The 24,706-nt window shown below is 37.5% G+C and overlaps 1 protein-coding gene across 1 annotated transcript; it reads right to left on the bottom strand.

Moving 5' to 3' along the window:
- Nucleotides 1–6,408: 6,408 nt before the first annotated feature.
- Nucleotides 6,409–23,099, bottom strand: EFHB (EF-hand domain family member B). Its single transcript, XM_065668693.1, is given in 13 exon segments — nt 6,409–8,441; nt 12,545–12,637; nt 12,639–12,730; nt 13,260–13,374; nt 13,376–13,458; nt 13,807–14,026; nt 14,795–14,949; nt 16,139–16,143; nt 18,515–18,644; nt 20,162–20,272; nt 20,884–21,054; nt 21,694–21,835; nt 22,696–23,099. Coding segments are annotated over 13 exon segments (1,857 nt in total). The 5' UTR covers nt 23,071–23,099; the 3' UTR covers nt 6,409–8,276.
- Between the last annotated feature and the right edge of the window lie 1,607 nt (nt 23,100–24,706).

The following is a 24,706-nucleotide window of genomic DNA, read 5'->3' on the forward strand; positions in this document are numbered from 1 at the left end:
TGGACAACTCACAATTCTAGAATAACATTACTAGGAATCCTGGACTAAAGGATGTGAATGAGATCAAGAAATTCAAACAAAGGAGTTGCTCATCAGAAATGTGAGGAATGGCTGCAACTCTTAGTTCTGCCATGAAAATGAGTTGAAGCAATATTACATATCCTCCCACTTGTATGAAATACTAAGAAATATTTAAGGAAAGTATACTTTCCACAGCACCCCACCAGTAGTCACTCAATAAAGTGATAATTGTTGATATTCCTACAGTTTCCAGGAAAATTGAAGATAATAATAAAATAATCTATTTCTGTTACATGGCTAACAGCTTATGATTTATGATCATATTTCAACAGTCATTGAAAATAAAGAATCAGCAGAATAAATTATTCTGTTTTATAATGAGTGACATATATATAAGAAGTATTGTGGGCCTTGTCAGTGTTTCTTCAATATAACAAGAAAAAGTATAGAATAAGTAGACCATCATCATTTCATTGCCTTTACTTGCATTTTCCTAAGTAATTAGGTGACTGAGAGAAATCCCCTCTATAGAAAATTCTGATGTGATTTAATTGGGGGGGGGGGGGGGGGGGGGAAGGAAGAAAAACACTTTCTGCAGATTTCTTTGACTCTGTTCTTTTTGCTCCTTCCCTCATTTCCTCCACCTTTCTCCACAAAATAATGACTCACTTAACAGGGAATGTTTCCTCCCACACCTTTTGGGATAATAAAACACTGTCTGAATATTTCATGTGCCCTCTGTGTTAGAAATGAGCACTTTCTATTTGAAAAGAACTATGCAGAAGATCAGGACTTGCTTTTCAGGTTAGGAGCTGCTGGGTAGCTAGTTATTTATCATAGAATCATAAAATAGTTAGGGTTGGAAAGAGCCTTAAGATCACCAAGCTCCAACCCCCCTGCCATGGGCAAGGACTCCTCACACTAAACCATCTCACCCAAGGCTCTGTCCAACCCAGCCTTGAACACTGCCAGGGACAGAGCATTCACAACTTCCTTGGGCAACCCATTCCAGTGCCTCACCACCCTCACAGTAAAGAATTTCTTTCTTATATCCAATCTAAACTTCCCCTGTTTAAGTTTTAACCCATTACCCCTTGTCCTGTCACTACAGTCCCTGATGAAGAGACCCTCCCCAGCATCCCTATAGGCCCCCTTCAAATACTGGAAGGCTGCTATTAGGTCTCCACGCAGCCTTCTCTTCTCCAGGCTGAACAGACCCAACTTTCTCAGCCTGTCTTCATATGGGAGGTGCTCCAGTCCCCTGATCATCCTCGTGGCCCTCCTCTGGACTTGTTCCAGCAGTTCCATGTCCTTTTTACGTTGAGGACACCAGGACTGTACACAGTACTCCAAGTAAGGTTTCAACATTTGTTAAGATTATATCATTATTATATATGAAATAACCCTTCCATAACCCCTAGATACTTCTAAACTCTGCTGTTTTACTACAGGAATTTATAATTGGACTTGTAGTCCCAAGAAGTGTAGCTAGACATGAAACAAATACAATAGATAGTATAACCATCCTGTAGAAAAGTCTTTCCATAAAAGGTGCTGCATATCAGCACACCACTGATGTACAATCCAACACACATCTCTCTCAAAGTTTCAAATAATCTTTTAATACTGAAGAATGACTACTACTCTACAGACAGGTACAATACATCTTTTCTCACAAACCTTCTGCTGTATGTCAAGAAAGGGTCAATGTACTTTTCAGGCATATCTCTTTAGAGAATCACAGCTTTCTTTCACATAGGCTCTCTGGCAGAAAGAGATGGAGCTCACTGAAAAGTCCCTCCAGACTTTCAGTGTTATTATCAAAGAAAAGTCATTTTGATGCAAGTTTTTCTTCTCTTTGAAATGAAAAATTGTGTCTTTTCATACATTACTTATTTCCCCACTTTTCCCCACTTTCTTCTTCTTGTGTGTGTTCAACTTTCTTCACCAGAATAAAGAAAAATACTGTTTCCATACCTCCTTTTCTTGCACTTAAGAAGGGAACAATCCACAGAAACTTTTTAACAGCATACAAAACCATTTTCTTTTCCTTTTATTCCAAACAGGGTCTTTTTCCCCCCCAACAATTCTGTTAACTGGTTAACCAGAGGGTGATTTTGACATGCCATTTGACATCTTTCAAGCTCCAGGGTCCAAAGCTCTTCAGTTAATGCAAAGTTCTTCTCAGGATAGCCCTCTGCTTGCCCAATTCTCCAGTGAAAAAGCAGTACAAAGGGAAACAATCATCACTCACCTGAACCATGCCTGGTTTCTTGAAAAAACGCTTGTCATGCAGCATTTTATTCAATAATTTCTCAGTTGTTCTTGTCCGCAAATAGTAAGACCAATAATCATGACACTGGAGCATTGTTAGTACTTTTCTGATCACCTGTAAACACTATTAGGATGTGTTTCTACTATCCTCAATCCTACCATTCCAAAGTAAATCATCTGAACTAAAAAACTGACAAACAAAATAAACGGTGGGAAATGGCTTGAAGCAAAAAACGAGTCGGTAGCAAAGTACTAGCACTTCCTGTGACAACATACTCAGGCTACTGTCATAGTTTCCAGCAATTGAAACTTACCTCCACTTTTAAGAAACAATAGCTGTTATTCAGGTGAAAAATACTTGTTATGACTTATAAGCTTTTGGTCCCAATCTGTTACAAGCTTTTGGTCCCTCTGTTACTGGTATTAGGTTTCATGTCACAGCAATTTTAGAGGTGAACTTGTGCACTATCTATCTTAATAAAGGATGTATTAAACACTGATGATGGTTTAACAAGGGTTAGCTCATTTACTTAACCACCTATGTGATTAAAAGAAAAGAAAACCAGGTCTCCGACAGACAATTATACATATGCCTGCATGTATGCAGAGACAGTTGCCTACTGTCTTCGGTAGACAGCTGCACAGCTACAAACGGGTATAACACTTGTCCTAAAAAATAGCAAACATGAGTCTCTGTTTCCCTGACTACAGAATAAGAAGAATGCCTTATGCATCACATTACTATTTTAACTGCAATTTAAGTCCAATTCAAAACAGTTTATTAATCATTAATTTGTTTTTAACTCAGAAATTCTTTGTACCACTTTCCGTTCTAAAGAGGGTACAAACAAGGAGTTCAAGAGATGCTTCCTGAGAGATCAGAAGTCTGAAATCCATTCATATTTGACTTTCAGTGGTCCTGTACTCTTGAGTGAATCATTGCGGGAGTGCTAGAAATCCACCAGACTAAGAAAACCAGTAAGTACAGGGACAGCATTATTCCACACTCCCAGCACAACAAAAAGAACACTGGCAGACAGCATTAGCTTTGGCCCTAGATCAAGAGATCTGGCATTTAAGAAAGCTAACAGACTGAATCTGCTCTTTATTTTCACAGGGTTAGCATGAGCTTGCACACAAATCTAGGCCTATAATAGATGCAAGAGGTAGCTATATCCCTTTGCTGTAGTGAGATGTAATTCTTCCTCTGCATAATAAATATCTCTCACTAGCACCTTAACAATTTGCCTTGCTATACCTACCAAGGTGGCATTGAAATGGACTATTTATTAAAGCAAAACCAATTTAATCTTAGGCTTCATCTTCCAAACAACACCTCCAAAGTGTTTTGTGAAAGAAAACACATAGCCTGTCCAGCTGTATAAACGGAACCAAATTCTGTTCTTACAACAACATGCAAACTGGAATCAAATCCACTTGACCCTGTGTATTTATAAAAGCAAAACAGGTCCTGTGGGACTATGTGTTAAGCATACAACTATGTATCACAAGGCTGCTGCACTCAGCAGTGCCTTACTGACTTTGTGGTAACCACCCTGTAATTGTACAAAACCTCTTTGAAACTACCCCTGCCTCCATGTTTGAAATACAGTAATCATTCCTAATACTGTTATTAGCTGAAATAAACTGACAGCACAGAGAAAGCTCCCATCTGCCACATTTAAATCCATGTTCACTGCATCTCAGAAAATGTGCTGCAGAGTCAGAAAATTTTCAGAGGAACATAACAACCACTGGTCGTTCAAGTGGTGGAACCACTGGGAGACTGCTAGGAAGGCACATTGTAACATTTGCCGCAATCTACTAACTGGCCCTAATCATGGTTTTGACCACTGTCAATGGGACACTGGGCTGGACAGAACCCTTGGGCTACCCTCTATGGATATGCTTTACATTCTTATGCTACATTCATTGCTCACTAGCAAAAAATAGCCCTAAATTTTGTGACACGTTCAGCCTTGTCACTCATTTTTAGCAAAATATTCATACGGGATGGCATATGTCTCTAATCTGTTGAAAACTGCTGGAGAAACAAAATCAACCCCTGATTAACTGGTACCATTTGAGAACCCTTCTGCTCTTATTTCACTTCTTCGTTACACCCCAGATTCAAATAAATGCTTAACATTTTCTAGAATCTGCAGCAAAATTCAAGGCTTATAGAAAAGCTATTACTTGAAATATGTGTTCTTAAGCTACTCTGTCTGCTTTTGATCTGATTACGTGGTAGAACCTTATCTAGCAAGTACACACCACAGGCAAGATTATTTGTTTAGGATGTAGAATGTACGATCCCTAGTATTAAAGATATAATAATCTGTTAGTGACACTTAGGCCCTTCTCTTTTCATATTAGGTCTTAGGTTTGCCATTTTCATTTCCATCTAGGTACTGGAAGTAGAAGTGAGCTTTGAAAACATGCAGAATACACCAAAGATTTACTATTTAAGTATTATAGAATTTACCACCTAATCTGCTAATTTCACAACACAGCTGAACATACTTGTATCCCAAGGAACATAAATTTTCCATGGTTATGATATCTGGAATTCAGGAGTGTGGGTTGAAGATGAACAACTTCTCTGCCTACTACAGTCTGCTCAGACAGGCCACGCACATTTGGCAGAAATCAACAAGCACCTACCTTAGCAAATCTGAACACAGGGAAGACTATTTTTACTCCTTTCCCTTTGAAGATCAATGCTCATCAAATATGCCAGAACATTTCCTACAGGTTTGCATAATCTATGTTGGCATTTTCAAAATTAATATCAAGAGGAATAAAGAAATACTGATCCTATCCCAACTACGCAGACATGCAGCACTGAGTGCTGCTTTGGCAAGCCTAAACTCATACCCATCTGCCAGAAAAGCAATCTGGCCACTCAGCAAAGTGAAACCATGCAGGCAGATGGCGCCCAAAGACAAACTGTTGAATGCAAATAAATGGTTTCCAAAAAAATACCTCCTAATGGCAAACACCTACTAATTAGGCTGGATAAGGCGTTCCAAAGATATCCTACCTAGTCATATCTGTTGGCATGATGAAGACTTAAATCATACTTCTGGGCATGTTGCCCCAATGCCTCCTTTTCTGCTCAGGCAGCCATCTGAAGTATTCTTAGCATAAAGGGATATTAGCATTATATTTAGTGCCCAAATAATTACATACATTTGTTTAAAAAACAAACCAACCAACCAAGCAAAACTGGCCATTAACTTCTGAGTTCCAATCAGAACCAATTAAAAATATGCTATTCTTTGAAATAATTGTTGCTGTGAAATAAAGATTGAGAAATAGTTCAGAAATATCTGTATTTCATCCAGTATCTATTTTTATGAAACTTCTATGACAAAACCAGAACATGACAGGATTTGCTGTTGACTAGTTTTGTTCACAAAGTCTTGGCTTTTGTGTCATAGCGATGGTTGCTTGCTCACACTTTCTGGAAAACTTTGCCTTGGATATGGCCAACAAGTTAGTGAAAGCTAGTGTGCTGTCCCAGTTACCTCAACTCCATACCTAGATAAAGGCAATCATGCTGCAAGAAAGAAGAAAGCAAACTTTTTCTTTTCTGTCAATTGGAATATATTAAGGGAACCATAAAAATCACAAAATACAACTTGCAGCTGTAAAGTCTATAAACACATCACTGAATTCACACACATTGGGAAGTCAAACACAAATGAAATACAAAAATCTGCACCAAGACTGCTTGCACAAAGCATTTAGGAAAAGGAAAACAAAAGGACTGGAAAACTTCATGGAAGTAACTGTCCATGTGACAGCAATTACATCTCTCAGGGGCCTCCTATATATACTGTGGTGAAAAACAAGCACCTACAAGTAGCTCTGTTCAGTGATTAATCCCTTAAGGCTTCAGAAGAGGTAAGTTTAAGTGAACACCACTTCAGTTCATTTCAAAGCCAAGATCAAAAGGAAACCTTTTGCCTTTGGTTAGAAACATACTGGCAAAAAAGTTAAACTATGATTTATCAGTCTTTTTTATTCTGGACTTATTTAGCAGATTGCCAATGAACAACATTAATTCCTATTCCCTGAAAAAGGAAGAGATTCTACTGAAAGCAGAAGAATGAAAATGGGTATCTTTACAGTAAATTCAGAAAATGGGTACACAGAATTTCCAGCTTTCATCTAAAATGTTCTATTGAGGACAAAATGACACATCATTTTTTTAAAGTAACTTTGTCCAATGATTTCTAAAGTGCCACACAACGAAGGTAAAGGTTTCTTCTCTCCCACACTATATGAGCAGAAGAGGAACTTTAAAGAATTTCACTGGAGGTAGTGAAATTCTGACATAATAAATTCAACTGAAATTCACAGTACATTCATCTTTCTGTCATGATTCCACTTGGGACAGTCACAGTCTGCTTCTTGCATTCTTCTCCGTGCATGCACAGTTCCAGAAGGATGGAAAGGCAAGGCAATAGCACAGAACTTACATTCACGGCAGGAAAGAATCTGCCTTCACCAAGCAGCATTTCTACTACCTGCTCCCTGGAGATAACAGAAAGCAAACTCTTCCTACTTAATCTAAACCAGCTAATATTAATACTACAATAAAAATGTCCAAAAGGTCTCGCTTTTACAAGCTGGTAAATTAAAAGCTCCTTAAACACTGGCAAAAGGGGAATGTTATGTTAACAATCATATGAGTTAAGCATTACAATGAAATTGTAAGCTGGCATTACACATACATTCCTAATATTTAAGATATATAGAACCTTTACTTACATTGTAGAACTTGGTAAAACATTTGGCTGGAAACACCCTCAAAAACTTACTAAGGTATTTAAAGCACTAATAGGTGACAAAGTGATCTCCTTCCTGAAATCCTATATGTTAAGACTGAACTCTGCAAGGATTTCTCTTTTCAATTAATTTGAAAAAGTCTAAAAGTAATCATGCCCGCAGTCAATACTAAACAATTTCCATTTATTTTATAGCAAGCTCAGTACTGTAGGTGAAGATTGAACATCCCAATTCACAGTTGCAAATTTTAGTATTACTTGCTTACCATTGTTTATTCTTACTAGACTTCATTTATATTAACTGAGATTTCCGTAACAATCAAGTGTTTTTAATTTATGAAGATCCTTCTTACCAAGAAACTGCACTGGTCACAGGTTAGTTCTCTGAAAGCCCTTCCAAACTTTTCTGACTACCTAGCCTGTGTTTTTATGTAAGGTGCACATACACTTCTAAATATCCATTCTGTTTGTGAAAGCCGACTACAACTACCTACTAGCCACAAGCTTGCATAAAAAACATAAGCCTTCTGCCACACAACTGGGCATTTATTTTAGCTCTTCTTAATCTAGGGGTTCTTACAAAGCATATTTTATGACAACAATTGTGATCCCATACCCATGACTATGCAGTTTCCTTATTATCTTACTGTAAAGCACTTCCTGCATATTGTTGACTTCCCAAAACCAGATCTCTGATAGCTATCATTTTATTGACAAGAAATCATGGAAACTTAGAAGCAAGGCAAGATGCCATTCTATGATGAGAATCAAGAGGTCTTGCCTATCCAAAAGATTTATCTTCAGTATTTTCAAAACTGTCATTTTGTTTATAAGAGAAAAAATAAATCCAAAAATACAAAATGTGTCCACGGTCAAAATATTTAGACTCAGAAATGCTGTTAAAAAAAAAAAAAAAAAAGAAAAGAAAAAAGATAAAGGATGTAAGATAAATATTTTCATTCCATTTTCATTCCAAGTATGCTGTATCCTCTTTATACATACCAGTTCCAACTAACTACAATGATAGCAGTAAGATTCACATACATGGGGTGAATTCAATATTCAGAAAGACAATAAACAATGAATTCGAGTTCTGTAAACACGCTACTGAAAATATTTATTGTACTCAGCATCAGAACTGTAAGTGATGTCAATTTAAATAAATGCAGTGCCCAAAGACTAGAACTAGCAACCAGTTTCTGTGTGTGATGCATGTATCTTATCCAGTATGTTCTTGATGCTTTATACACAAACCTCTTCTTTATGATACTTCATAGAGGTTTGCTTCCATATCTCCTCAAACCTTTCATCTGAAATGTTCATGCCAATGTTGCATAGAATTCCTGCAATCTACAAAATAATGAATTTGTGTATTTCTGGTCAGAATTTTCTTTCAACTGTATAAAGTCTGGCTTTTACATAAAATCAGCAATCTCTACCCGCCAAAGAATATTTTCCCATTCTTAAATAAAAACTACAGACCACATCCTGCTTCATTAACCAAAGAAATTTCTATTTAAGAAAATCTGAATTTTATTGGGATGAAAGCTGTGGTGCTTCTGTGGTGCACAAAATTGTCTTCAGTTAATAAAGTAATGTTAATGTAACTTCAACACTGGGAAAATCTAACATAGAAGACTCAGGGGAAAAAAAGTGTTTTTTAAAAGCCATAAGTCGAGTTCTTTTTATCCATGGTATTTTTACTGTTCGCTGTTACCAACATACATCAGATTATATTACTTCCTGTATTTCACAGCAAGAGTACTATACACAAGATCTTCAGCGGGTATAGAGAAGTGGGTCGAGCGACAAAAGTGAAATGGTTCACATCACCTTTAGGTCTTGCTATAGTTTTACATCAAAGCAATTCAGCAGAAGTATTTTTTTTTTCCTGTATTTTTTCACTTGGATGCTTCTTGCTGTGTGCCCCACACACTGGCCTGTTAACTCATTAGAGGAAGGTGGCTTCAGAAGAATATTGACATAACTTGCACTTTTGTTAGTATAAACAAACATCTGGCTTCTTCATCTGTATCCTTTGTGTGCGTTACCTTAATGCTTTGGAGATTTTATGCATGCTTTGGTAAAGACCTTTAACACAGTTAAATCAACCTTGTTTTCACCTTTCTCTAAAACTGTCTTTTGTATAAACACAGGCCTGATTCACAGTACAGCAAATCTACAGCTACAGCTTAGCCAATAAATCTATGACAGTTTATGCCAGCTGAAATTACAAGAGGAAAAAATGAACTAAATTTTGTTTCCTTAGGCACAGGTGTTGTTTCAGTTAAATCAATAACATTACTCATGAGGAAAACAAACCAGATTTGATCTAATGTTGCCAACAAGCTAGTGAAATTTAAAAGTCAAACCAAAAGTAATATTCCATTACAGGCTATCACTCCAAGGAAATAAAGGACTACATGCTCTTATAACTCGGCTTCACCACATTAAAATAAAACTCTGCCCTGACTCATCAACAGCCGTAAAATAATCACTGACTAAACCACAGACTTACAGATGGGGTCAAACTGACCCTTACCTACTATTAACATGATCTTATTGAATGTAAATTACACACTACTACTCAGTTATGTAACTTCTGTTCTCTTCAGTAGACTGGGACAAATTCCGGTAAAGAAAACAGCAGGCTCTAGAACTATTTTGTTCTGTAACACAAAGAGTCACCTCATGAAACTGCTTTATACTGAGAGTTTGCATTCATTTCTTAGAAATCAATCCAGCAGTACTAAATGACTCTAGGCTTTCATATAATAATTTCATTACCTACTACATGTTTGAAAATATTAATGCTCCATCTCAAAATAAAGACCACCATTCAAATACTGAAACATGAGTATAGGGTGATTTAACACACTCACAGGTGGTTCTGTACTGAACTTTGCATAGCCCATACAGTCTACAAAGGAGTATGACATCTCAGGCAACATTATAACTTCAGAGAAGAGTTTTATCTAGTGCTTGACAGGTATAATGGGCTTCTCAATGAAGCATGAATTCTATTTACTGTTAGCTATATTCTTCATGCATGGATTTCCCACTTCAGAGCTAGACTATAAAATGGTAAATGCTCACGTAGACAACACTCTGACAAGCCATTTTATGGATACATATAGAACATGACACCGCACCTTTTACATCTCCAGCCACTAACTAGCAACATGCTTTTCTGTAAAATGCATACTCAATTTCCAAATCCACTTTCAAATGTGACTATTTAATATAATGACTAGTAGAAAGAAAGATGTTGTCAAGGTTTCTTTTCTCACTTTAGATTGAAATTTTACATTTTGTTACAACCGTCTCATAAACTGTACTTCAGGTAATGAAGTCCTGTCAATATTTTTTCACAAGAAAATGCATAAAAATGTAGATGCAAAAGAATAAATATTCTGAGAAAGCAGCAAAATTGTTTTAGTATTTTTGTGGGGTTCACAGCATTTGGACTGTGAAATAACAGGGTGGTAGCAGTGCCCAGAGATCATCATCATGGCTTGACTTCCCGAACGAAGATTTGGGAAGGGCTTTACCCACGCTTCCTACAAGCACGCTGATGACTAAAAAGGCCAATGTGAGATAGGCAAATCCGGTTGCAAAAAGCACAGCGAAAGGTCTCCTTGGGTGGTATACATGGGGCACGATTCTTTCTACGTTGTCTTTTCTCCTCGAGACTAGTTCTGCATGAGTTCTCAAAGGAGTCAACGGCATTATGTATGGTGTGTCTTCAAGTCTCCTGATTGGAGGCCAAGGTGGACCACTAAGGGTAGTCAATATGACTAAGGCTAAGGTGCTGTTTCAGGGAGTCCTTATATCTCTTCTTTGGGGCACTTCTCTTGCTGCAACTGGTGGCAAGTTCAACATAAAACACGATCTTAGGGAGGTGGTGATCCTTCATCCTAAAGACGTGCCCTGCCTAGCGCAGCTGCAATTTCAGCAATATGGCCTCAATACTGGTGACCACTGCCTGTTCAAGGACAGTAACATTTGACATATAGTCAGTCCAATGGATGTTTAGAATTGTACGGAGGCATCGCTGATGAAAGAACTCAAGGAGTCGCAGGCGATGATGGTAGATAACCCATGATTCAGACCCATATAAAAGAGTAGACAGTACAATGGCTCTATAGACACTAATCTTTGTACTTTTCTTCAGGTGTTTATTGCACCAGACTCTTTTATAGAGTTTTCCGAAGGCTCTATATGCCTTTGCTATTCTGTTGTCTATCTCTTTGTCGATTGTGGCATTCAAGGAAACAATGCGCCCAGAGATATCGGATAGAAAAATCACAGAGTCCCCACATCCTATCTTTCTCTTCAGAAACACAAGAGGACACAGCACTGGGGGCGTGACTCCATATATCCTCTACCACTGTAAAAGTCCTTTGTAGATCTGAGCCTATGACCAAGACTCAGCAGAGCACTTAAAACATTTATTCACACAGTTTGCTGAATTTGCCATTAGTGAAACCTGCTTGTTTGTTTGAGGAGATGCACCTTGGGTTAAATTTTCCACTGAACACCCCTCTGTGATAGAAACTAGTTTTACACACTTGTAAAAATCTTACTTTTTTTTTTTTTTTTTTTTTTTTAAGACAGAGAATCAATCATAAAGTAACTTAGGTTAGAAGAGATCTTTGAAGATCATTCATTCAACCACGTAATCGAAGCAGAGCTAACTTTACCATTTACCATTAAACCATGTTGCTTAAGACCTTGCTCAGAAATTTGAGTATGTTCAAGGATGGAAATTTCACAACTGCTTTGCTCTTGTCAGATTGCAGAAATGGTAAGTCACAGGCTCTTAAGCCCAGACTAATCACCAGCCCTCATTTGATACAGCATTTGAGCATGTTAGTAGCAACACCATGATGTACTTCCTTATATATTACTTATTGAAGTTGGATTTCAATAAAATTTGTATCTACCACATTTATGAATAATTTTGAATGTGAAGAGGATGTATCTATCAGATAGCTGAATGGATGCAAAGAAAGATGGCAAGGTTGCACCAGTGAGTTTTACAAACTGTCTATTTAGTAATATGACTTTCCAATCCCACATGGCTAGAGGTACATTTATCTTGGAAGAATCATAGAATGGTTTGGGTTGGAAAGGACCTTAAGATCATTTAGTTCTACTTCCCCTGCCATGGGCAGCAACACCTCACACTAAACCATGTCACCCAAGGCTCTGTCCAGCCTGGCGTTGAATACCACCAGGGATGGAGCATTTACCACTTCTATGGGCAACATATTGCAGTTCCTCACCACCCTCACAGTAAAGAACTTTTTCCTTGTATCTAACCTGAACTTCCCCTGTTTAAGTTTTAACCCATTACCCCTTGTCCTATCACTACAGTTCCTGATGAAGAGTCTCCCTCCAGCATCTTTCTAGGCCTCATTCTTCAGAATATTCTGAAAAATGCACTATACCTCTGCCTTTGGTCTTGTTTTGAAAAAGTCTTTTTCACACACTCCCTTTTGACTACAGACAGAAGGGAACAATAATTCAGAAGCACTGCAATAATTAGTCACCATAATTAGTTCAGTCACTGAGGTGGAAAATTTGAGGGGGAGGAAGATCTGAATGAATACTTGGAACACCACGCACTGGACAACCTATGGAAATCAATCAACAGGCAGCATGGAAAAGCCTGTATGTAAAGACAGTGCCAGGGAGGAAAAAAACATTTTGTATTAAATAAGAGCAAATTTGATACTTTGTCACACGTAGGTTCAATAACGAGTCTCATAATTTTCTTCATCTTTTTTTTTGTATTTTTAGAATTTCTAGCTTCAGGTACATCATGAAGCATGACAGCAGGAGATCTTGCAGTGATATTCTAGAACTTACCCAGAACTCCCTGATAAAAACATTTTTAGGTGATTCCAACACGATATTATTCCTGTAAAGTTACTAGCTTAATTTCTCAAAGATATCTAGATTAACTGTCATGTTTTCAATCAATTAACCATGCAAAACATCCAAGTCATGCAACTTCCAAGCCACAATCCTAAACAAACTTAGTTTAGATAAATTAATTCACTACTGTATGTTAGTAGAACCTGTAGCAATATTTTTTCAACTTGTTGCTGACTTTGTCTTAAATAATGCTCAGAAGTGAGAAGTACTGTTCACTGTACTTACAGGTTGTTGGAAGACCACCTACTACAGCATTGTACTGAGAAGAAGTTGTTTGATAATTTGCAAATACATGATCTGTTGGTCTTGTAAGTATTTCTGGTGTCTTTTCTGAGCTTTCCAGTTGTTTGTTTTTTTTTTAACACAAGATCTTCCTGCTTCAGCTCCTTTGTGTCTTCAGGCAGAAAAAGAGCATCCATTTTTTCTGCTAAGCAAAAGTTATGGTACAGCCAAGATTTGTTATCAGCACACTACAGACTAAGAGGTAAAAAACATTCCTTAAATCCTTGAAAAACTATAAAATTGGTAAGATAATTAATCTACATTTCTGATAAAGATTCTAAGAGAATTTTTGCCTTCTCCTGATTTATGTGACATTCTCAACATGCAACACAGAACTCCAGGGTTCTGAAAAACTTTTTGTAATCTGAGGTTCTGACAGTGGTAGGCACTCTCTAAATCCTACCCTTCTAAAGGAGCACCCAGTCAACAACAGCAATGTCCTTTCAACAATTATTATGAGAACAAGATCATCACCACAATTTCCCCGTACTTAGTCGTCTGCCTTTTGTAATTATTTTTTCTTCAAACTCCTTAACAGCAGTTTTGTTTTTCCAGTTCAGAAATTTTGTGAACAACAAATAATTAATCAGACCATCTTTATCCAAATCACAACAGTCAAATAAGGAATCCAGGAGCTCATAATCTAGATTCAGACTAAGCTGAAAACAGCACTTTTCTAGGTTGTCCTTGTCTACCATTCCGTAACCATTCTGTTAGAAATAAAACAGTTGTTACAACAGCCATTATAAAATGGCTCCACCAAAAGGAACACATACACATTCATGTTTACATATATATATATATATATATATATATATAAATACAGCACCAGGCGCATCATTTCATAGAGCGAAACTGCTGAATACAAAAAGAAACCCTTAGTAATATAGAAATTGTCAAAAAATAATTTTCAACTTAATACAATGATTTGAGAGTAGAAGAGTGTGACAGAGTATTATGACAAGATAACAATCTGATCATAAATGTTGAGGCAAAGCAAAGATTTCTTTTGAAAGTAAGGCATCAATCATTCTGTGTACATTACAATTTATGTTGTATATGAAATGTCAATTAGAAACTTTCTTCCAGAGAGAAAAAATGATCTGAAATTCTGCTGCTCGGAGACTCAGTCAAAAAAGTACAGCTTGGAAAAAAATATGGACATAATCCCTTCAACTGTTTTTCTTTTAAGAAGAAATACCTAATTTTGAAGAGCAAAAAATGCCAAGATTATTCCTGCTCACGCCCCTTGCTTGCTGTTAACTTGGATATACCTGGAAGGCTGCAAATACTGTTGTGTTTAATTCCATAGCATATCATAGTAGATTGAATATAGAATAACCATTAAGATACCTTGTCTTTATAGTCTTCATCTGTATTTGCCTTGCTATGCTTGTGTTTCTTCATGTCTGTATCTCCATAACACAGAGCGCTGTGTCACGCATTCCTTTACATTTATGCTTCTTCAAAGCACTAACCTTATCATAACACCTGAATGCTCCTGGTAGCATGTAAAAATTCTCATAGTTAGCTTTCTTCAAACTCTGCCGAACTTCAGTCAAAAGATTTCTCCCTCTGTCTTTACCATGGAGGATCTCACATGGAACCCCATGGTGAAGAAGTTCAGCAGCTCCTATAAAAATTAATACTTCCTTGGTTAGTTGTGAAGGTACAGAAAATGGACATTTTTAAAAGGAAAATTTCAGCTTCAAGATGCTGATTTTAAGCACTGCTAAACATCTGACACATTTCATTAAAAGATCAAATGGCCAATATGATGATTTCTCTACTCATATGCAGTAAATACCAAAGCTTTTGAAATATCTTAATATAGCTTCACAAATCCATCCACTGATTCCAAAAGCTTCTGACAGCATTAAGAGCTACTCAATGTCCAAATAGTTGAGACCAAAAGAACATGTATAATTAACCTATCACTTCCAGTCTGTTGTATTGGTTCTTACAAAAAAATACAATGTGAAAGTCAATGTAACATTTCAGATAACTATATACTATTTATTTCTATAAAGACAATCTACTATTTTTGTGTTATTCTTCCCATTTTCTACATATTCTAAGTTTATTACTATTTTTAAACACTTTGGCACACTGAGCTACAGTTCTCATCCAAGTCCGCGAGCACCAAGATCACTTTCTGGAGTAGAAGTTCATTCAGAATCCAATAAATATTATTAGCTTATCTAATCCCCTTCTAACAGAAATGTACATGCATTATTTTCTATTTGTTGATAACGAATTTTTTTGTTCAGTTCTTCTGCTGTTCCTTATAGGACAAGCATACCTACACACTTAAAATATTTAACTTTATTACACTACACAGTAAAGTGTGTATGAATGCTTATGCAGAATTTCAACAAGCCTTCTCTGGTCTTGACTTATTAAATAACTTTGAGCCACTTACCTTTTTTGCTGCCTATCTATTCACTGTGTTCCCTAGTTACGAAACACAGTATTAAACCACCATCAATCCCCATATTGACAATTTGAGTTGACTAACTTTCAAAATTTTGTCACAATGATAAGATTTTTTTATTTTCATTTCCACTTTCTGTCTCTCTGCTACCTTCAAAAATGTATTCTTATTTACTGCTATTTTTTCTCTTTTTATAGAAGTGCAGGAAAAATCATTCAGAAGAAAGATACATCACTGTTTTAAATAACCATTTTAACTTTGTCACTTAGATGTCAATATGAGTTTTCTGCTGTTTCACTATTTCTGACATTCATTTTTTTTTCCCCACTAGCAACTTCACCTCAAATTTTCCCTCCAAAACTTTACTATCACTGTTAATTTTCTATACCTTGCCTCCAAGATTTTAGGAAAATTTTATATTATACAACCAACAGTAATTAATTCAGCATAGTTCCAACATGACAATATTTTATTCTGCCCCTGAACTTAGCATATTTATATCGACAGAGTGACACTCCAAATGTACAGTCTGGGGGAACATTCTTAGTTTTTGCTATACTGTTAATAAGCACATTTCTTTGTTAATTTTCAAATAATTTAATAGCTAAAATAAACCCTGTGCTATTATTAAAAAATTGTATCATCTGTTATGTAATAAGGGATGATATACATAGTTCACCTGAAATTTGTTTATCAGTACTTTGCTTTGAAGTTGCTATTCCAGAAAAGCATCCCTTTATAAACCTGTTTGGAACATTTGCTGTTTGTAATATAACAGAACCAACCACAAACATTTACCTTTTGAACATTTATACTCATTAAAAGGAAAAACATTCTATGTCTTTTTTTTTTTTTCCTAAGATGACAGAAATGAGTGAGAAAAGTTCTTGTAACATACTAGTAAAATTATAGGAATATTTAGGACAAACCAGATCTCCAATTGAAATAATGTCTCCAAATAAACTACTTTTGGCTAAAGTCGAATCACATCTCCACTTTTTCACATGCAATTTTGTGCCTACCAAAAGCAAAAACCAAGCAAATATCCATATGGAAAACTTGGCCCAATTTTATTTACCACAAAATTAAGATGCTGTGGTGACATTAAAATCTGTTTGTCTATTACTTGGAAAGAGATGCAATATTCATTTTATCTCTATGTTTAATAATTAAAACTGTCACATGAATCAGAAATCTCCATCAAAACTGAAAACAGAATCAGTGCTTTGTTCTAAAATACAAGACAAACACACACAAAAAAAAAAACAAAACCACACAGAGATAGAAGCTCTGTGTGCTCTTCTCATCTTCATGTTACACATAGGATGTGGATGGTGAAAAATTCACTAAATAAAATTATGTTAGCTTGTACTTGTCTTGTAATATTAGTGCTGGGTTTAAGCCTGCACTGCAACACATATTCCCTGACTGACTGACCATACGGCCTCATGTTGCTCTTACTCCAGGTCTACTTCACATTATGCTGGGACACAGTGGAGAGGAGAAACTGACCGACATTTGTGTTCACTCCTTACTAGGTACCATGGGCATGTCCTCCAGAGTCACTTAAGCTTGTGATCTTGAGCTTAAAATAAAATGTTGTTACAAAGTCAGTAATGTTGTTTGTGAGTCTTCAGGTATGATTTTGCAGAAATCTAGAGCATTTGCAAAGACAGCTTTTGCATACGTTCAGGAACTCTAGATTTGTGGCACAGCTGGATCCTGACCACGCAGTACCATAGGACTGCTGTAGCCTTTCATAAGCACTGTTCTGTAAAACTAAAAAGCTGTTCCTGATCACCTGAGGTTTTATGAGACATTGAAATGATATGGCTGAGATTGAGACATGATGCTAGATAACAACACAAGTTAGTTCCATGTCCTTTTCCAAGCGAGTAATAAAGTAAGAATATAGGTGATGTAACAAAGATGACCAAAAGTAGTGTAAGAGTAAGCAAAATGGTCAAACCCTCAAGTAGGGGAAACATTTCAGTTCTTTCAAACCTTCCTAACTACAAAAGACAGGGGAAATAGAGTGTCACAGTGTGCTTGTAATTTGTTACATGTAAACTTGATCAATTCAGATACAGACCATTTCAACAGTAAAACTCCACCACACAGACAGAACACAGCCCTCATTAGTAACTTGACAACTTATCAGCCTAATAAGGGCAAGCAGGAAGTCCCTTCCTGTAACTGAGTGGTGCAGTGGAAGTACTGATTGCAGTTATGTTGTGCAGATAAAAAACCAAGACGGAAAGAGATACTGGTGACCTGACAAACATGAGTGAATTTTGTTCTCAGTTTTGCTTACATATGGACTTTTTCAAGCTGAGGTTGAATTTTTTCTTGAAAATCATGACTGTTTTGATATGATTGTTTTCTGCTGTCTTCCTACAAATTATAACACTAACTCTCACAAGTATTTGTTTAACAATACTTAACAATTTTTCAATAATATTAAAAATATTATGTGTTAAAGGGAAACAGCAACGCATTTGCAAGACAAACAAAAATCTAGTAACTGAAAAATCTTCTAATTTACAATCAAAAGTGTGTTTATATAATGCTAAAGACATAAAGTGTAATACTATGGTAGAACTGCTTTGGACAAACTATTCTGAAAATTATTCCTTGCAATTTCTATTCAGTTCAATATAGTTATGGACAGGACTCTGAGATGTAAAATTATCTTTAAATATGAAGACTCCCTCTTCTTGAGAACTCACACCACAATTTAACAAGTTAACTCATTGCAACTTACAATTCTAGAGCAGAGTGCCAATTTAAGGATTTGGATACACATCGCCCATCCTTAAAGTGAGGAATTTTTATTCCATAAACAAAAGACTTGCTGAAGTTTGGAGAGTCATACTTCCTATTTATTGCTTCCCCTGTGGAAAAAGAAAGCATTTCAACCTGTATTTCTGGGAAGAAAAATGTACTAAGTATCTTCATTCTTAAGAACAATAAAGAACAGAAACAATAAAGAAACACAAGCAAATAACTAACAATTCTGTTCAATGAAAGATAAGTAATTTGCATTCCTCATGTTTATTAAGTAGTTATGAATAATCTCACTGCTACAAGTGAAGATAAAAAGCAAAAGCAAAAACTGCTTCAGTGGTAAAATAGTTGGATGTACTTTTATGTCTGAATGAAGGCAAGCTCAACACAATTAATGAAAAAATACCAGGTAGCCTAAGTAGTAAGGGTCATGAAAACAAGTAATTCTGATAATGTCCATAGCTGAGCAGAGACATGCACTGTTTAATTCATAATTTGTTAAAAAAAAATGCTCAAAGGAAACAAAGTGGTTTTGCAGTGCTGCTCTTTCACATATACTCTTGCTATGTAAACTTCAATGGAAGTTTTGCCACTGACTTCACTGTAAACAAGACACTATCTACTTGATCACAAATCTATTAATCCAGTCTTGCCTATAAAAGGAAATTTCACATCCAAGAATATCACATAAGTACTTTATGAAAGTGAGCTGCAAGCACATGTTTCTTGTCACAGAAAAACTATCATTCTGTTTCTTCAATCTCTTTTCAATCACCTTTTGAAAAGAATGGCAATTAGAACTTTCAAAAAAGTATTGTTCACTCCATGTTTTCTAAAAAGGGCACCCTCTGGCTCTATGTCAGCTGGGAATTTTTACAATATTGCTCAAAACTGGGACACATAGTGACTTTTTTTCCCTTTTGTCTGGTTTTGTCTTGGCCTCTCCATGATTTTGTGGATGGAAGTTATAAAGGAGACAGAAACATAATGACCAATTCCACTAAAACACCTAAGAAAGGTGGGAAAACAGAAAAAAAAACAAGAAGCTGTGGGACAGACTCACAGGAAGGTGCTATAGGCTGAGGAATCTGCATTCCAGAGAGCCAGCCAGCAGCCTGAAATTCCTTGTAACCAGAGCTTGATGCTGAGCTCCCCATCAAAAAGTCTAGCTGCCCTGAAATTCTGTACAGATCCTGACAAGAGAGGAATGAGAAGTGAAAGTACTGGAATGGGCTGTGGCTTTAAATCTGACATTGCTCTCAGTGGCATAAACAATGCCAAACTCAAAAAGCAACCAGGGCATCTATGAGTTTCTAGTTTCCTGGAAATACTTTGTTTTTCAAATAGCACCCAAAAGAAATCAGGCTTCCAACTCCTTCATTAAGTTCCTATACTATCTAATGCACTCACTACAAAGTGATCTACATTTATAGAAACAAGTCATGCTCTCTCAGTTGCATGTATTTTCTTCACATCATTACTTTTAAAAAGAGTATTATATTAATACAGTAGTAAGAAGCAACAGTTTATATCTCAAAAAAATAGCAGTATGTGTTGAACACACAAAGAAGAAAAATTACCTTTATTTATATTAGAACTTTTTTTTATCAGCGTTTGAACTTACCCACATAACAATCACTGTGTGACACAATGTACAGATCATGTCCTTCTCTAGCTTCTTTATCCACTTCCTCAAAAGTTTTTGGTGGATTTATAAGCTCTCCACCTGATACATCTGGAAAGTAAGGAATAAATATATGGCTGGGGAAGGTAATGGAGATGGGTGTTTTGCCTGGTTTATTCTTAATTTTAAACACTATATTGTTATAGAATATGCTAATACTGTGGAAGAATGATAATTCTTACCACATTTCTAGTCAATCTATAGGAATCGTAACAGCATAATGACATGGGACTAGGGAAAAAATAAAAATCACAGAAACTGAGATAAACATAACTGTTGCAAGACAGCTACGTGGTCATTTGCTCCCATCTATGGAAGAAAGATTCACAGGTCAAGGTAGGTAGTATCTTTTATTAGATCTATTAGAATAGTTGGGAAGGTAAGTTGTCAGCTACCTAAACAGTTCCCCAGGGAAATCTCCAAAGACAGATCTGGAACACAGCCAAAAGCCCTACTAGTTACCAAAGGTTCTCAGTTGATTTTTTCTTTTTTACAACTGAAAAGCACTAATACATTTTTTATGCCTATCAATAACTGCTATTAAAAAAAAAAAACTTTTCTATTAAGTTGGAATTGTTGGAAGCATAGAATACATGCTATATATTAAATTGCAGATTATCTTGTATTTAGAATAAAATTGTTTTAACACTGAATTTTCCTACCTTGGATGGCATTTGATCCAAATGTAGTACTAAGTATATCCAAGTCCTTAGGTAACACAGCATCATGTGATTTGCCCAAGGGTGCTCTACGATTACGTAAGTAGATTGCTTCTAATTTGTCTTGTATTTTCTGTTGAAAACTAATTTTAGGAAGTGGATTTATCAATGAAGCTTCCTAAAGACATCATGAACAACATAAGAAGCAGGAAAACCAGCAAAATTCAATCATTCACACATGAACATGGCTACCCCCTCATGTACACACAAACAAAAGTTTGATCATAAGTGTTCTAATGAAATCTTACATGATTATAATGACATAATTTTTAAAAATAATTTCTGAAGAATACACACAAAATGGTCTGACATATACAAAACATCACTTTTAACAAACAAAATCAGTTTCAACCCAAACATAAGAAAGAATACATAGTAATTACACTGAATCACAATCATATTCTCAGCAGTTCTTTTGGCAAGAGTTCAACAGGTTTTACCTCTGCAATCAGTAAAGAAGAAAGCAGCAAAATTTGTGGGTAGAAGACTGTACATTAATAATTCAGTAGTCATTGCAAAGTTGTCACTGGTAGAAGTCACTGAACTTGAAGTGTTTTCCTATTTCAATTGTGCTAATTAAACCTTATTAATTGACCTCAGAATTCAGATAATCCACAATAGCAATGAAACACTGCAGTGTAAATCACTCAGCTAGGTACCTATATCCCTGAGTATGAAGAAATCAGTTGCTCTTATTAAGGGCATACCTAAGCTGTCCATTCTTAAACAATAGTAAAAAAGTCACATTCTTACACTGTGTGAAGGAAGTGAGTACACCATGTTTCAAGTGAGATGCAATGTCAGGATCATCTGCTCTGCCATAGAATATTCTTTCAACACCAGGAACTGGATTTGTTGTATTTCAAAACTTTCATACAGTAGGTGGAGTAATGGGCTATATATAAAGCAAAGCAAAAAACAATTTTACACCACATATTCCCAGTATATTAAAGAGAATGCACTGCAGCCATTTCATTGTGATTCCGCCAAGGTAAGAAGAAAATATGAAGATGTTTTAGAGAGTAACACATGCATATGTTCCTACAGATGCTGATCTTCTGAGCACATGGTCAACATAGTCCAGCCTAAATTTTATCCAACCAGAAATTGAAGTAATGAGAGAGTTGCTAAGTTTCAACTATCAGGTTCCATCTTTAAGAAGGATAACCACTTCTTCATGTATACTTCAGGAAGCTTCATTTATACTGCATTTAATAACTTCAGAAACCTTTAACCTGATTTCACCATCAATGAAGTAATTTCAAAAATTATTTTAACCACCCATTTAAAGGGAAAGCTGTTATTCAAGGGATGCTTGTGTCTCAATGTTCTCTAGTTCTTCAGAGGCATGTGGGAAGAGTGGCATCTTTGTAAAGAAGGACCTTCATCAGAAGTAATAACAATTCCTAATAATAATCACTATAATTTTGTTACTAGAGAAAAACTGTCTGAACCAATTCTATGTAGTCCCATCTAAGAAAGCATGATGAATTTTGCAAAAACAGGCACAGTGAAAAAGAACTGCCAGAAGTGTTTGACATCCTGCCAGCTATTTTCTATGATCCCATGTGACAAAAACTAACATTGGAAAAAAAAATAGTAGTTTCTAAGGAGAATAAATATAGAAAAACATAGTTTCACACTTGTCTCAAAGCACAGTCTCTAATGGGAAATCGTTACTAAAGTTCTACAAGGAGCATTTGAAAACCAACTCATCCTGGGTAAAATCTGTCAGGCACCCCCCAGCCGTATTGCCAGTGAAAAGCAACTTTCCAGCCTAAGCAACACAATCAAAAAATGAGGCATAACTAGGCAAATGAGGATCTGACACCTTGCACAAGATGTTGACCAACTATCCCCGTTTTGATAAAAGAGGAAAAAAAAGGAGCCACATGTATTGGGGGGTACAGGGGGAGAAGGAGGTCGCAGGGAGAGGCGCCTGCCTGGCACACATCCTCCAGCCTCTTCCCTCAGCCGACGGCGAGACCCCGGCCCCACAAAGGCGCAGAGAGCAGGCAGCCGGCTCTGCGGCAATGGCGGGACCCCTTCGGCAATGGCACTCGCGGCCGACAGCTCGGGAAACCAGTGGGTGAACCTCTCCTCGCAGACGGGCCGAAGCTGCCCCTCCATGGCGGCACGAGGCCGTGGAGGCCGTTTGTCCCGCTCGCTTGGAAATGGCGCTCGCTTGGAAATGGCGCCACCGCGCCCCCTGCAGGCAGCAGCGGCGGGAGTGCTCCTGCGGGGCGGGCGGCCCATCGCGGCCTTGCCGCCATCTTTCGGCCAGCCGGTAGAGAAAGCATGTAAAGAAATTGCACTCTGGCTATTTTGTAACCCTCACGACATAAGAAAGTAACTAAGATGCAACTGCAGAGATAGTATTTTTCTTACGGCAATTAATTAAAGTCCTTGACAATCTACTAGCTTTCAGACAAGTGGCTTGCTTTTGATTTGGGTTGAACAAAAGAATCATAGAATCATAGAATAGTTAGGGTTAGAAAGGACCTCAAGATCATCTAGTCCCAACCCCCCTGCCATGGGCAGGGACACCTCACACTAAACCATCCCACACAAGGCTTCATCCAACCCAACCTTGAACACCGCCAGGGATGGAGCACTCACAACCTCCCTGGGCAACCGATTCCAGTGCCTCACCACCCTAACAGGAAAGAATTTCCTCCTTATATCCAATTTAAACTTCCCCTGTTTAAGTTTTAACCCGTTACCCCTTGTCCTGTCACTACAGTCCCTGATGAAGAGACCCTCCCCAGCATCCCTATAGGCCCCCTTCAGGTACTGGAAGGCTGCTATGAGGTCTCCACGCAGCCTTCTCTTCTCCAGGCTGAACAGACCCAACTTTCTCAGCCTGTCTTCATATGGGAGGTGCTCCAGTCCCCTGATCATCCTCATGGCCCTCCTCTGGACTTGTTCCAGCAGTTCCATGTCCTTTTTATGTTGAGGACACGAGAACTGCACACAATACTCCAGGTGAGGTCTCACAAGAGCAGAGTAGAGGGGCAGGATCACCTCCTTCGACCTGCTGGTCACACTCCTTTTGAAGCAGCCCAGGAAATGGTTGGCTTTCTGGGCTGCGAGCGCACACTGCCGTCTCATGTTCATTTTCTCATTGACCAGCACCCCCAAGTCCTTCTCTGCAGGGCCGCTCTGAATCTCTTCTTTGCCCAGTCTGTAGCTGTGCCTGGGATTGCTCCGACCCAGGTGTAGGACCTTGCACTTGTCGTGGTTGAACTTCATAAGGTTGGCATCAGCCCACCTCACAGGCATGTCAAGGTCCCTCTGGATGGCATCCCTTCCCTCCAGCGTATCAACCGAACCACACAGCTTGGTGTCATCAGCAAACTTGCTGAGGGCACACTCAATCCCACTGTCCATGTAGGCGATGAAGATGTTAAATAAGACCGGTCCCAACACCGATCCCTGAGGGACACCACTCGTTACTGGTCTCCAGCTGGACATCGAGCCATTGACCAGAACTCTTTGTGTGCGGCCATCCAGCCAGTTCTTTATCCACCGAGTGGTCCATCCATCAAATTGATATCTCTCTAATTTAGAGACAAGGATGTCGTGTGAGACAGTGTCAAATGCTTTGCACAAGTCCAGGTAGATGACATCAACTGCTCTACCCCTGTCCATCAATTCTGTAGCCCCATCATAGAAGGCCACCAAACTGGTCAGGCAGGATTTCCCCTTAGTGAAGCCATGCTGGCTGTCACCAAGCACCTTAGCATGTGCCTTAGCATGCCATCCA

This window comes from Lathamus discolor, chromosome 2 (genome assembly GCF_037157495.1).
Source record: "Lathamus discolor isolate bLatDis1 chromosome 2, bLatDis1.hap1, whole genome shotgun sequence".
NCBI classification, from domain to species: Eukaryota; Metazoa; Chordata; class Aves; order Psittaciformes; family Psittacidae; genus Lathamus; species Lathamus discolor.